The 13,618-nt window shown below is 39.3% G+C and overlaps 1 protein-coding gene across 1 annotated transcript; it reads right to left on the bottom strand.

Moving 5' to 3' along the window:
• Positions 1 to 272: 272 nt before the first annotated feature.
• LOC131137430 (CCN family member 3-like) lies at positions 273 to 5,895 on the bottom strand. Its single transcript, XM_058085400.2, has 5 exons — positions 5,723 to 5,895; positions 5,290 to 5,518; positions 4,946 to 5,200; positions 808 to 1,031; positions 273 to 730 (listed from the first exon to the last, which is right to left on the bottom strand). The coding sequence occupies exons 1-5, from the start codon at positions 5,771 to 5,773 to the stop codon at positions 440 to 442; spliced, it is 1,050 nt and encodes a 349-aa protein (XP_057941383.2). The 5' UTR covers positions 5,774 to 5,895; the 3' UTR covers positions 273 to 439.
• Between the last annotated feature and the right edge of the window lie 7,723 nt (positions 5,896 to 13,618).

Here is a 13,618-nt window from a genome sequence, read left to right as displayed (position 1 = left end):
AAACTATTATAATAAGTGTTAAGGGTTAAAGGAACAACTGAATTTAAATTATATTCTCACTGCCTTGGTCTTCAAATAAAGCTTTTTGTCACAACAACAGTACTTTTTAGTTTATAGTTCAATTTATCAGCTCTAATAACCCTCAGGATCTCTTGTGAGTCCATGATAAATACAAGGTATTCTCTAACTCGTCTCAAAAAGAAGAGATTCTCTTTATCTCCTAAGGTTTAAGCGCTTTCACTCTAAAAAAAAGAATATAAAAGACTCTCATGTGCACAAGAGTGTCCACATGTCGTCAATCATAAATCCGACCTCTCTGAACTATTATATACAACAGAAGTGTTCACTAAAGTTTGGAGTTGATGCAACTCATGTTAAACAGATGTTGTACGGGCATTGGTCCTGCTCTCCAGCTCAAATGAATATTTCCATAGATTGTTCACTTCATGCCACTGTAGGTCATCTCTGAAGGTTGCCACACCGCGTTGTCCCGTGGGCAGTTATTATGGCACGCACAGGTCAGGATGACCATGATGGGCCTCTTGCTGGTTTTACTGCCTGGACATGTGAAATCCACCAAGGCGGTCTTGGTTCTGTGAGGGGTGCAGCAGCGTCCATCCGTGCAGGAGCCACAGTAGCGAGGTTTGTATGTGTGCACACTGGTGCAGTTCTTATAAGTAAGATGGACGGCTGTGTCGCTCCTCACCATCCTCTGGCATTTACTGCCTCTCTGTAGGCACAAAAGTAAAGATGATTATTCAGATTATTCATTTAGGAAGAGAAACAATAACTTACCCAAAGTCTCACCTTTGGCAGCATGACAGCTGTCTGGTGTTGCTGGTCCTCACAGGGTCTGACCATGCACAAGCGAGCCTGCTTCACCAGCTCACAGTGGCGATTCTTGTTGGTAACCCTAGTGGATACTCCCATGCCGCAGGTTTGAGAACAAGCCCCCCATTCCGTTGTCTGTTCAATGCAATTTAGGCTGGGGTCCCAGGAATCAAAGCTAGCAGTTTCCTCTTGACGGAAGGCTGCAGGAGCATAAAGGAGAACATCATCAAAATGAGCCCATCATCAGAAAATAACAGATCCATCATGTCTCTGCTTGTGGTCACGCTCTCTTTGCTCCGTGTCTTCCTTCATTCCAACCTCTTCCTTTGACAGGTCAGAGCTAAGTAAACAACCTTTCAAGCGTGTGTGTCTTGCACTAGTGTGACAGCAGGGATGTGTGTTTTTTTATCCTCAAGTCTGGGAACTGTATCTCTAGCATCTGCTCTGGAAACACGTCACAACATTAGGTACCGTAAAACGGGGTTTTGAGGGACGGAGGTGAAATAACAGACAATTTTCAGGGTAATAAGGGACAATTTTCAGGAAAATGTTTTAAATGTGGCGGCACGGTGGTCGAGTGGTTAGCACGCAGACCTCACAGCTAGGAGACCAGGGTTCGATTCCACCCTCGGCCATCACTGTGTGGAGTTTGCATGTTCTCCCCGTGCATGCGTGGGTTTTCTCCGGGTACTCCGGTTTCCTCCCACATTCCAAAAACATGCTAGGTTAATTGGCGACTCCAAATTGTCCATAGGTATGAATGTGAGTGTGAATGGTTGTTTGTCTACATGTGCCCTGTGATTGGCTGGCGACTAGTCCAGGGTGTACCCCGCCTCTCGCCCAAAAGACAGCTGGGATAGGCTCCAGCACCCCCGTGACCCTTGTGAGGAAAAAGCGGTAGAAAATGAATGAATGAATGAATGTTTTAAATGTAATTCTGCCTTTCATGTTAAACAGGAAGCTGCTTTGTGTTGTTTTTTTTTCCAAAGAAGCATATATTCTTGAACAAATTGTTCATAAAACATTTTCCTGAAAATTGTCCCTTATTACCCCGTCGTCCCTTATAACCCCGTTTTCCAGTATACCATCTAATGAGAAGATCTATTGTGCCTTAATAAATATATGATATGACACCAATGGTCATGTTTTGTTGTGGTTGCAATTACCTTGTTTAATTAAATTAGACGTGCTGTCCATGATTCATAATATTAGGTTTAATGTACTATAACAGGGGCCTCAAACATGCGGCCCGTGGGCCAAATGTGGCCCGCAGGACACTAGTTTGAGGCCCCCGGCTTGATATGAAAGTTTAACGTTAGTGCGGCACGCGCAAGTTTGATATGGATGCTGTATGGTATCATGTACCCAGAAAAAATTATTACGTTTGATTAATGTTCATGTTAAAGGTTAAATAACTGTTAATAGTTATCCTCCCTATCCGCGTGGAAGTGGTAAGTTTTTGGCTATTTAAGTTTAAAGGAAATAACTTCAAGGCTACCGTTTAGGTCGCTAGCTCTCGAGTTTGTGAGTTAGCATGTGTCTCAAGACCCTGCAGTTGCGCAATATGTTGTAAATAAAAAGAGTATAAATGTGACTATAGTCGTGTTTTGTCATGTCTACAGGGCTCTAATAATGCTTTGTTGATTTTAATCTGAAAAAATATAATTTGTCTACCCACCAACTATATGTGGTTTCTTAAGTTTTTATTATTTGCTGTTTTATTATTATTATTATTATATTTATTTATTTATTACTGATTGATTGATTTTCTTTATTCTTGATTTGTTTATTTATTTTTAATCTTATTTTGTGTAGAAAAATAAAAAGTAAGATATTTGAGAACAGTGGAATGTTTTATCAGAGCTTTTTTTGTAGAAAATTGGAACCAAAGCGAAGTTTTTACATTTTTTTTGTTTTTAATAAATGCGTTGTTTTTTTTTTTGTTTTTTTTTTTCGGAAAATCTGATGCGGCCAGGTCTCACCCAGACCCGAGCTCCAGTGGCCCCCAAGTAAATTGAGTTTGAGATCCCTGTACTATAGTATTCCTTATAGTATAGTATAGTATTATATATAGTATTCCTATAGTATCCCAGCAAAATGTTTTTTTTTGTAATTTATGCATCACTCATAAACGGGTATTATATTACATATTATCTTTGTAAAACAAGCACTGTTAATACAACTCTTGTATTTGATCTGGAAAAAAGAGTAATGTGCTTCCCTCATCTGTAGGGTTGGGCATCGAGCATCGATTGGAACCACAGAAATAGAAAGACGTAGAAGCACAACACACAGAGCGCGGTGTCGCCGCCGCGCAGTGCTTTAGTGCACACGCCGCCATCTTGTGTAGCACAACTTGGCACCTCAAGCGTGCGCAGTGTATAGTCATATATAGGTAGTTTACAGCCGCACAGTAGGGCATTTCAATGCCTTATCGCGTCCAGAATTTCAGAAACCATCAGTAAAAACGTAGAAAGTCGCAAACTAACAAGCTAGTGCTACACAAGATGGTCGGACTCGCGGCGACAAAAACGTACGGCTCGTGAGTTTTTTATGTAATGTAGGTCTGTGATTGAAACCGGTTTTGACATCTCCCGGAAACGTTGATTTTTTTAAACTTCCGGTGCCCAAGTTCGGTAATTGGCCAGCAGAATAACATCAGACGAAAAGAGGCGGCAAGTGAGTGTGCGTTTGTGTTCATTCATTTCAACCACGGAGAATGTGCGACGGCACTTGTTTGTTTGGCTGAAATTGTGCAAAAAATTGCGCAAAGAATGATGCACTACTCACATGATTAAACAGCCCAGGATTCACGTTTTTGACGTTTTTGACGTGCTACACCGGACTTCTTTCAACCAATCAGGTAAGCAAAACAATAAATAACTACAACTGGCTATAAAATAATAAATAACTGAATGTGAAATGAAATTAATGAAATGTAAATAATAAATAACTAATGCCAGTATTGAAGCAGCAAACAAATGATATTTTATATTGTGAATACAGTGGCCAATTAAAATATTCAGCTAACAAATGCTGTGTATTTTTACCTGACGTTAATGCTAGCTTTAGCCGGAAAGTTGACCAGAGCACGCGTTACTTTATTAACTTGACATGTTTACCTTGGCAAAGTTAGTTTTCCATGTTGGGCGTTGGATATTCATCTCCGTCGCTGTTAATTTCAAGTTGGCGGTTGGATATATGGCTCCCTAGCAACAGTGATAGTGCTGTTGCTATGTACGTAGGTCCCACTCGGGACAGTCAATAAATGAATATTGCTTTCAAGAGAGTTTGTTAAATATATTTTAAATCAAACCATTTACTCCACGCAGTTTAGTAGGAACTAACATGGTTAAGTTATACTTAGTCTATTCTGCATTATAAGACACTCTCAAACACATAAACAACCAGATATGGACCATTATTTTTTTCATAAGCGTTTTAAAGATACTAATCATTTGTGAAAGCGTACTCCTGTATAAAGAGTCTTCTAAATATTTATGTTCATGTTCAATGGTTGATACTGTTTTGATATAATGGTGGCTATACTGGTTGTTAATAGCCCTGGGAGAAATTAATGGTAATTAATAAGTAATTCATAAAAAGGTCATTCATTTTGTACCGCTTATCCTCACAAGGGTCGCGGGGGGTGCTGGAGCCTATCCCAGCTGTCTTCGGGCGAGAGGCGGGGTACACCCTGGACTGGTGGCCAGCCAATCACAGGGCACATATAGACAAACAACCATTCACACTCACATTCATACCTATGGACAATTTGAAGTCGCCAATTAACCTAGCATGTTTTTGGAATGTTGGAGTACCCAGAGAAAACCCACGCATGCACGGGGAGAACGTGCAAACTTCACACAGAGATGGCAGAGGGTGGAATTGAACCCTGGTCTCCTAGCTGTGAGGTCTGCGCGCTAACCACTCGACCGCCGTGCATACCCACAAAAAGGTCATATTATAAAAACAAACAAACAAACACAGAGACAGAAATTTCAACTTTGGTTAGTGCCATCATTTCAATGCAAATCTTTTATGACCCTCTCTCTGAAAATAATTGTTAGGAACCGGAATCGCTCAAATTCTAAAGATGCCTAACCCTACTCACCTGCCATAGCAAAGCCCCCCAGTGCACTGGCTTCCGCCTGGGGCTCACACACCCACTTCTCGCAGCACTCCCCAGGGACCTGCACCCTCCTTGGCGTAGGGCAGTCAGGCCCAGGCAACATGACGTCCACATTACAGCGTGGTATACAGGCGATCTGCCCATCACGGCACAAACACTGGTGCTTGCAGTTGGGGAAGAAGGTCTCGCCGTTCTTGTAGACCACCCCGTCCAGAAGACAGATTTGTCCTTCATGAGCTAGAGATACCATAGTAGAATCAGACATATTTGGTCATGTTTTACTTCTTAAGTACGTACTTCACTAAATACTGCACAAAACGACTCACCCACACATACGCCGGTCTTCTTGTGGTCATCCGAGGCGTAGTCGCACTGCAGGCCTTTACGCATGTCACAGGGGTTCATTTCAGAACACACCTGACCTTTCTGACGCGCGCACACGAGGCAGCAGGCGCAGTCGTCGAGAATGAGGGGCACCCCGGGGAGACATATCGGGGGCTCCTCTGTGCACTGGCACCTACGAGGACAAGCTTGGGACCAGGCTAATGTGAACACCTGTTTAGAACATACAGTACAAGAACGCATGGAAGGAATTCACCAGTTTGAAGGAAATATGAAAAGAATTTCCTTTTATGTGTTTTGACTAAAACATTTTCAAAATAGATTCTCTGCAATTTGTTCTGCTTTGAGTAAGGAACCATATTGGGTATAAGTTACCAAGAAAAGCGCTGATAATGCAAATTTGAAAAAAATACTTACCTGTGCTATAGCGCAGAAGAGAAAAAGAGCTCTATCACACAAAATAGCCATCTTCTCAATATACAAAGATACTAACGAACAAAATATCTTCAGTGCTGAAGCTGCCTTGCGTCTTTAGATTCAGGGTTGAAGTTTCCCTCCTCTGTCTCTCTCTAGCTTGTGCTGTAGCAGAAGGTTGTAATCTCTTTGTTGTTGTGCCTGAGAGCAGTACCTTATATAGCGGGGGAGCTGTCCTGCTTCGGTGCAGCTGCCACCATGACAACCAATAGGCAGGAATGTTAGTGAGAACGCCCGGCATTGAGGATGACACGTTTTTTATTGTCGTATGCTGCCAAGAAAGATGTCACAAAGGAATATTTATTCTCCCAAATTCAAACAGTGACGATAATCTTTTACTGTACTGCATTAAATTAGTACCTACTAAGTCAGCAATGTATCGTATGTTTGCTAAATATATACTGATGTGTAGAATATGTATATATATGTTTAACTATATTGATTAGCATTCAAAAAAGGGTGATAAAATATATTGATACAATGAAACCTCAGTTAGCATATGTGTTTTTGGGGTAACGTTTACTTTGGTTTGCGTACCTTTTCCAGTTTGCATACAATATGATGCGCATCTTGCAGGGTTAATACACTGCATGAGTCCACCTGTGCTCTTAATGTATTTTCTTTTATTACAAAACAGCCTTGTTAGCATCCTAAAGTTTGAATAGCTTTACATGCATAAGACTATTTTAAATGCATAGAAAAAAATGCGTAGAAATGATAAATGAACATTTAAGGATACGTCTACCGTTATTCTTGCCAAAGCTCAACATGGACAGCATGCTTGTGTTTTACCATAACTTATTTCTTGAAGTCAATTGTGTTTCTTTTCTTATCACAGCAGCAAAAGAAGCCACAATTTAGCCAAAGAAAGTTGTCAATTTGCTACAAGGTAAGAAATACTGTTGAACTAAAGAAATAACTCATGGCAAAACACAAAGGTGGTGTTTGTTTTGATTTTATTATGTTACTATGTACACATTATGTCATTGTATGGTCATATCACCTCGTACTTCGGTACGTGACAAAAAAAAAATATATACAGTAAAGTCTCGTTATATCGATATTCTCGGGAGTCGGAAAAAATACCGATATAACCGGACTATCCATATATCCGATCCTGCGCCGAACTGCATTAAAAGTGGGCGGATCTTTGATATGGCATGTAATTTTCTCCTTGAGTTCATGGATTGCGTATCTAGCATGCTTTTGTACTACAATAAATTTTGTACTACAGTAAATAAAAATAAACTTACGCTGTAGTGATTACCAGTTACCGGGACTTAATTCACCCTGGAACTATCAATAGGGAAGGTGTTGCCACCCGGAGGGGTAGGCGCGAGGGACGGGTGTTTTCCGCTGTGTGTGCTGCACTCTGGTGGTGGAAGTGTGAAAAATAAAGTTGACTGGAAGCAGCCGTTCGCCGTGTTCTTTTTTGGTATTGAAATCCTTAAGCAAAGATTGATTTAAGCTACTTTTGTATTGATATAAGCAGACCAAATTGGCTGGCGGGAGATGAAAAGGGCATCCTAGTAACCGGATTATCATAATAACCGTGTATCGTACTAACAGAGCTAATTATATCATAAAAGACTAGAAATTTGCCGGGAAATGAAAAAAGTATCGTAATAAGTAGTAATTCGTTTTAACCGATATCGATATAACGAGACTTTACTGTATATATATGTGTGTATATATATATATATTTTAAAACTATATTAGGAAAGCAGGAAGTGAACAAATGTAACAGGTACTGATTGTAAAAGTACCAGATGGAGGGGTAGGATTTAATAAGCTTTGCTTCTTCCTACTCCTTTTGGACATGTGGAACTGTGAACTGATTATGGGATGCACTCAATTGTAATCTGATGCATGTTCAAATGAAATAAAACCATTACCAAATACAAGTAAAAGAAACACACAACATATTATTTTTAATGAAACAATTCTGTTTTTCAATCCTAAGAGGGTCAGCTCCCACCTGGAATTGTCTATGATATCTTGCTAGTCAGTTAATATGAGGCATTATAGAAATACTTCACTTAGAACTTAATATATTGCACTTGCAACAATCACTTCTTCATTAAAGGTAAAACTAGCCTTAAATGTTCATTTATAGAATAGAGCTGTAAATATTGATTAGCATTCCAAGTACGCCGGCTAAAATCTAGACTGGTTAAAAATATAGATGAGAAATTATTGTATCAATTACAGCACAGTGATTATACAATAAGTAAACAAGTATGTGCTAGTCCTACATTGTGCTTTTCAATGTAGGATTCCCTTCCCTAGTGCAGGGTGTTCATGTTATTACGTGGGGATTCCCTTTGGTCCATTTGGTCCAGTTGGTGGTGACCCTGCGACCTCTTTCCCTGAGCCCTTCATGGGAGGGCACGCGTGGAAAAGCCTTTTATACCCACTGGAAACTTTAACTGCTTCCATAAATAGATCCAAAGTTTGGAAAATTTGGATGGTCAGCAGCGTGGAACAGAGGGAGGTCATCACGTCTGCTAAGAGATGTGTTGTGCTTTGGCTGTCATTGTGGCATAAGAATCTTTACATGTTTAAGTTTGACCAATGAACGCTGACAGATCTACTCTTTCACAATCTACAGCTCTATTTGTAATCTATCCCACTCGTTCCCGTAATGCACTGCGATGATGTCAGCCTCCCTCTGGGCACTTATGGTGGACAGAGGCAACAATGCAGCACTATCCATTATCCATCCATCTTCTATGCTGCTTGTCCTCCAATGAAATGTGGGAAAACATTAAAATAGTTTTTTATCCATTTTAAACTTTTATTGATACTTGTTTGTATATTTGTGATGACTTCAGTGTTCTCTGTAAGATGACACTGTCAGTCAGCCAGTTATTTGAAGTAAGGACCTCCTGCAATTTCCCATGGGTTGACATACTTGTTGAATAAAGAGCTGCTTGGTCCTCACAAACACGTACTTATGATGTGGACATGTGCGGCTTATATACGTACAAATAATTTTTTTCCCCCCCAAGTTTTGTGGGTGCGGCTTATACATCAGGATTTACGGTAATACTGGCCCTATATTTACTTGGTATCAGATTGAGACCAAAATGTCCAGGATTTCCCAACTCTACTTTCCCTCTAGACACAGTATATTATATATACTGCCACATTCTGGTATGTGAAAGAGAATGTGTTCCTCAAATACAGTTTGCCTACGCAAGTTGAAGAATGTGGAACTTGACTGTGCGGTTGTGTTTGCAGACTGTGCTGCCTCATTAATTCTCCATTGGTGTTTTTCAAGCACAAACTGACACAAATGAAGCTGCCAACAGTGAGAAGCTTCTGGCTTCACTATAATCAATATTGTAATATTGTATATTGTAATAATATATTATATTGTAATATAATTTTCTCCTGATAAAGGATAACAAATATTTTCTTTGTGAGTGTTTGTATTTAATACAATTTTTCCTACGGCCTCTATGATAATTGTTAGGATTACAGCAGCAGGTTTCAAAGCATTTGGCGTCTACCCTGAGGGGTGCCAGAAGACTCTAGAAAGGAGCAGTAGCTTGAGAAAAATAAAGAAAAACTAACCTCAGTTCTGTTTAAAGGCAAAATGAATTCATTTTTTTTCCAATATTCAAACAACAAATGTACTGTGCTCCAGAAAATCAGTTTTTCATCAAGCAGGGTAGACTACACTTTGAAAACCCCTGAATTACAGTACTGTACTTCCTTTTTTTCCTTTTTGACCATAAAATGTGATTATTTATGTATGAATCAATCAAAACTTCATATATGGAAATATTGCACCTAAAGAGCAAATCTCATTAATTACTAAACTTATTATTTCCCATCACACTTAATCATGGACACACCACTAATTGTAAAATGTAATTTACTGATAAGGCCAATACATTTTAAGTGAAAAATATTTCTTTGTTAACTGACTGATGGTTAAAAGCAGAAGAAATAGAATTTGAACACTCCAACTTACAAACCGACCCAAGTTCTTAACCCTTTTTTCACCTCGGGGCCTAATTTTTCCAGTTCAAAATATTAACATTCAAATATTAACAGTGAATTGGTAATTTTACACTTGATTTGATTTCAATAACTACAGTGCATCCAGATTTTTTTAATGTCACAGCTTTATTCCAAAATGGATTACATAATTTTTTTCTCAAAAATTCTACACCCAACACCCCATAACGGAAATGTGATTTTTTTGTGTTGAAATTGTTGCCAATTTATTAAAAATACAAAAATGAAAAATTACATACAGTAAGTATTCACCGCCTTTGCTCAATACTTTGTTGATGCACCTTTGGCCGCAATTACAGCCTCAAGTCGTTTTGAATATGATTCCACAAGCTTGGCACACCTATCTCTGGCCAGTTTTGTCCATTCCTCTTTGCAGAACCTCTCAAACTCCATCAGGTTGGATGGGAAGCGTCTGTGCACAGTCATTTTCAGATCTCGCCAAAGATCTTCAATTGCATTGCATTCACTCCAAAGAGTTCTTTTTCTGTCTCATTAGACCAGCGAATTTAGTTTCTCATGGTCCGACAGTCCTTCAGGTGCCTTTTAACAAACTCCAGGTGGGCTGCCGTGTGCCTTTTACTAAGGATTGGCTTCCTTCTAGCTACTCTACGATACAGGCCTGATTGGTGGATTGCTGCAGAGATGGTTGTCCTACTGGAAGGTTCTTTTGTCTCCACAGAAGAACGCTGGAGCTCTGACAGAGTGACCATCTGGGTTATTGGTCACCTCCCTGACTTACGCCCTTCTCCCCCGATCACTCAGCTTCGGTGGCCGGCCAGCTCTAAGAAGAGCCCTGGTGGTTCCAAACTTCTTCCACTTACGGATGATGGAGGCCACTGTGCTCATTGGAACCTTCAAAGCAGCATGCATTTTTCTGGAACTTTCCACAGCCTTGTGCCTCGAGACAATCCTGTCCCAGAGGTGTACTGACAATTCTTTTGTCTTCATGCTTGGTTTTTGGTTTGACATGCACTGTCAACCCTGGGACTGTATCCTTTCCACATTATGTCCAATCAACTGACTTTACCACAGGTGGACTCCAATGAAGCTACTGAAACATCTCAAGGACGATCAGTGGAAACAGAAGCACTTTAGCTCAGTTTTGAGCTTCACAGCAAAGGCTATGAATACATATGTGAACGTGATTATTCATTTTTTATTTGTAAAAAAAAATTAGCAACAATTAAAAAAATCTTTTTTCACATTGTCACTATGGGGTGTTGTGTGTAGAATTTTTGAGTGGCTGATAAAACCATCAAGTAATTTATTTTACCTTGTAATTTTAAATATAGCTAGACAACAATGCATTGCTGTGGTAACTCGAAACCGAAAGTGCAATTGCTACCCAAAGAGGAGCGTAATATACATGCGTTCAAAAATGTGTGAATATGAAAAATGGCTTATTTGCTGTCCTGGTTCAGTTTGTGTGTGATATCAGATTGAGGTGGGAAGTACGCACATTCATACTATCTGTGAAATATCTGAACTGAAGGCACTTGGGGAGAGCAGATGAAAGAAAAACAAAAATGTCATAATATGAGGACAAGGAGAGCGAAATAGACTGATGACTTAAGACTGTCTGACCCACCAGAGGAAGTGTGAGTACATCGCACCATATGTCATGATCAGTCTGTTCAGTGGGAGGAAACGTTTAACCGCCACTTTAAAATGTTTGACACTGTTTTTTCCAAACAAAAAGTCACTTCCACCATCAGTGATCATAGCTTTGACTGCCAGGTGCAGTCAAACCTGCTGTAGGGCTTCGTGTACATTGTCAAGGTGGTCGGCCCACACACAAAATACCGCCCAGAAGTTGGACAGAGGTCTTCATGCAACAAAACCATGATGGCTGTGTGGGTCACTTGTTGGGGAAAAAACAGCAGATTCCCTGCAATTCCTCTCACTCATAACACAGAGAGGATTTTCTCATGTTTTCACACTCTCCTATATATTATGTTAACGGAAATACTGCAAACACTTCTAAGAATGATACCACAAATTCAACTTAAAAATGTGTTCACATAGTGTTTTTAATTATCAATTTTTTTTTAAACATGATACCACAGCTTCAGTGGGGACTAATCATTATTATTATTGTTACTTAACAGATGGTTGGTCATTCAGGAGCTTCGAGAGAGTAGGAAAAAATATCTAACATACTCTACACATACACTACTGAAAGCAATGCAGCTAAGAGATATTCCTGTAAGTGAAGACTGTTGTGAATTAAACCAGCAGGTTCAAACCAGCATCACCCGTGTGGTACGACAGAGTCATTAGAGATGCTTCATGGAGGTACGCCGTAAGATTGCCACAATATTTAATAACTATAAAAGCAATCTTCACTCGCTAAATGTATTGCAAAAAAGGTCAGTAAGGATAATTCATAATGCCGCCTACAGAGAACATACTAACTCCTTATTTCTAAAATCACTAATACTTAAACTTGCTGATATAGTTCATCTTCAAACAGCTAAAATAATGCATAAGGCTAAAAATAACCAATTAGCTAAAAATGTCATCAATACTTCTCTCCAAGAGAGGAGAAATATGATCTCAGGGAAGAAGTACATTTGAAACACTTCTATGCTAGGACTACGTTAAAAAGCCATAGCATTTCAGTATGTGGAATCAAACTATGGAATGGATTGAGTAAGACCCTCAAACAATGCACAACGATGAGCCAATTCAAGAAACAATACAAGCAGTTGATGTTTGCTAAATACAAGGATGAAGAGTCTTGAACCAGTCATGATTTCGGTACGTGACAAAAACTAAACAAACAAACAAAAAAAAAAACTTAAACTACTATATTAGAAAAGCAGGAAGTGAACAAAAGTAACAGTTACTCTCAGTGCTCTGGCCCTCCTTGTCACTTCCGGGTCCCCTTTCTCTGGCTGTTACCGGTACAGGTATGTTAGCAGTGGCTGCTAATTGTACTGATGTACTGTGTTGTACTGATTTGCCTGTTTGGGCCCTTGTCTTGTAGGTAGTCTCCCACAGTGCCTGACTGGTATGTACCTCTACTGCTGTATTTTATTTATTATATATATATATATATATATATATATATATATATACTATAGTGTTTTTGTGATATTTGTTGTTAACTTTTATTCTTTTATTGTAACTGTGTTGCACTTTGGGATCATTTATTTGATGTAAATGTAATTTATTTTTATTATTATTATTATTATTATGACCGTGGTTGAAGTCCAGTGTTGTGCTTACATCAACGAGTTATTACATATGTATTCATCTTGCCTGACCTTTGACCCAGGAAGCTCATCCGGTGTGAAATGCCTCAGGGCTGGAATGTCAAAATAAAGTTGGTTGGAAGCAACAAGTAACATTTTCCTTCTCTGCTGAAGTCAGGTCGCCCTTACTACAGTTCGGAGCTGAATAACACTGACAAGTTAACACCAGGATAGCTACGTTGGTTAGCTAGATACTTTATTCATCTACCTACCTACCTGACAAGTTAACACCAGGATAGCTACGTTGATTGCGTGTCAAAAGAGAAGAGGACAGCTGCTGCGTTTTAGCCTTGCTTGGCATTTGCACAGATATCCAACTTAAACTGTATTAATTTTATTTTATATACTTTGCCTTTTCAAAAGGCTGCAGTTTTATCACACTCTGTTTGTTGGCCAGATAAGGGGCACGTTATGCATGTTCCATTTTGTTTTTGTTTTTTTCGAATCCTCAAAATAAAAATAACATCAAAAATCGGATTTCTTTAATTTCATCAAAGCAATGAAACATAATTTATTAATATTGTAATGAAGTTAAACTTGAGGCGACATTGTA

The sequence above is a fragment of the Doryrhamphus excisus genome, linkage group LG17, assembly GCF_037039965.1.
Source record: "Doryrhamphus excisus strain RoL-2023G ecotype Guam linkage group LG17, RoL_Dexc_Guam_v1.1, whole genome shotgun sequence".
Taxonomy (NCBI): Eukaryota; Metazoa; Chordata; class Actinopteri; order Syngnathiformes; family Syngnathidae; genus Doryrhamphus; species Doryrhamphus excisus.
The sequence above is the reverse complement of the archived record's forward strand: the minus strand, read 5'-3'. Positions and strand labels throughout refer to the sequence as shown.

Coding starts and splice junctions, on each gene's coding strand:
- LOC131137430 (XM_058085400.2), bottom strand. CDS start 5,773: ATGGCTATTTTGTGTGATAGAGCTCTTTTTCTCTTCTGCGCTATAGCA. Junction 5,201..5,289: donor GAAGACCGGCGTATGTGTGG/GTGAGTCGTTTT, acceptor TGGTATCTCTAG/CTCATGAAGGACAAATCTGT. Junction 1,032..4,945: donor GGGGGGCTTTGCTATGGCAG/GTGAGTAGGGTT, acceptor ATGCTCCTGCAG/CCTTCCGTCAAGAGGAAACT.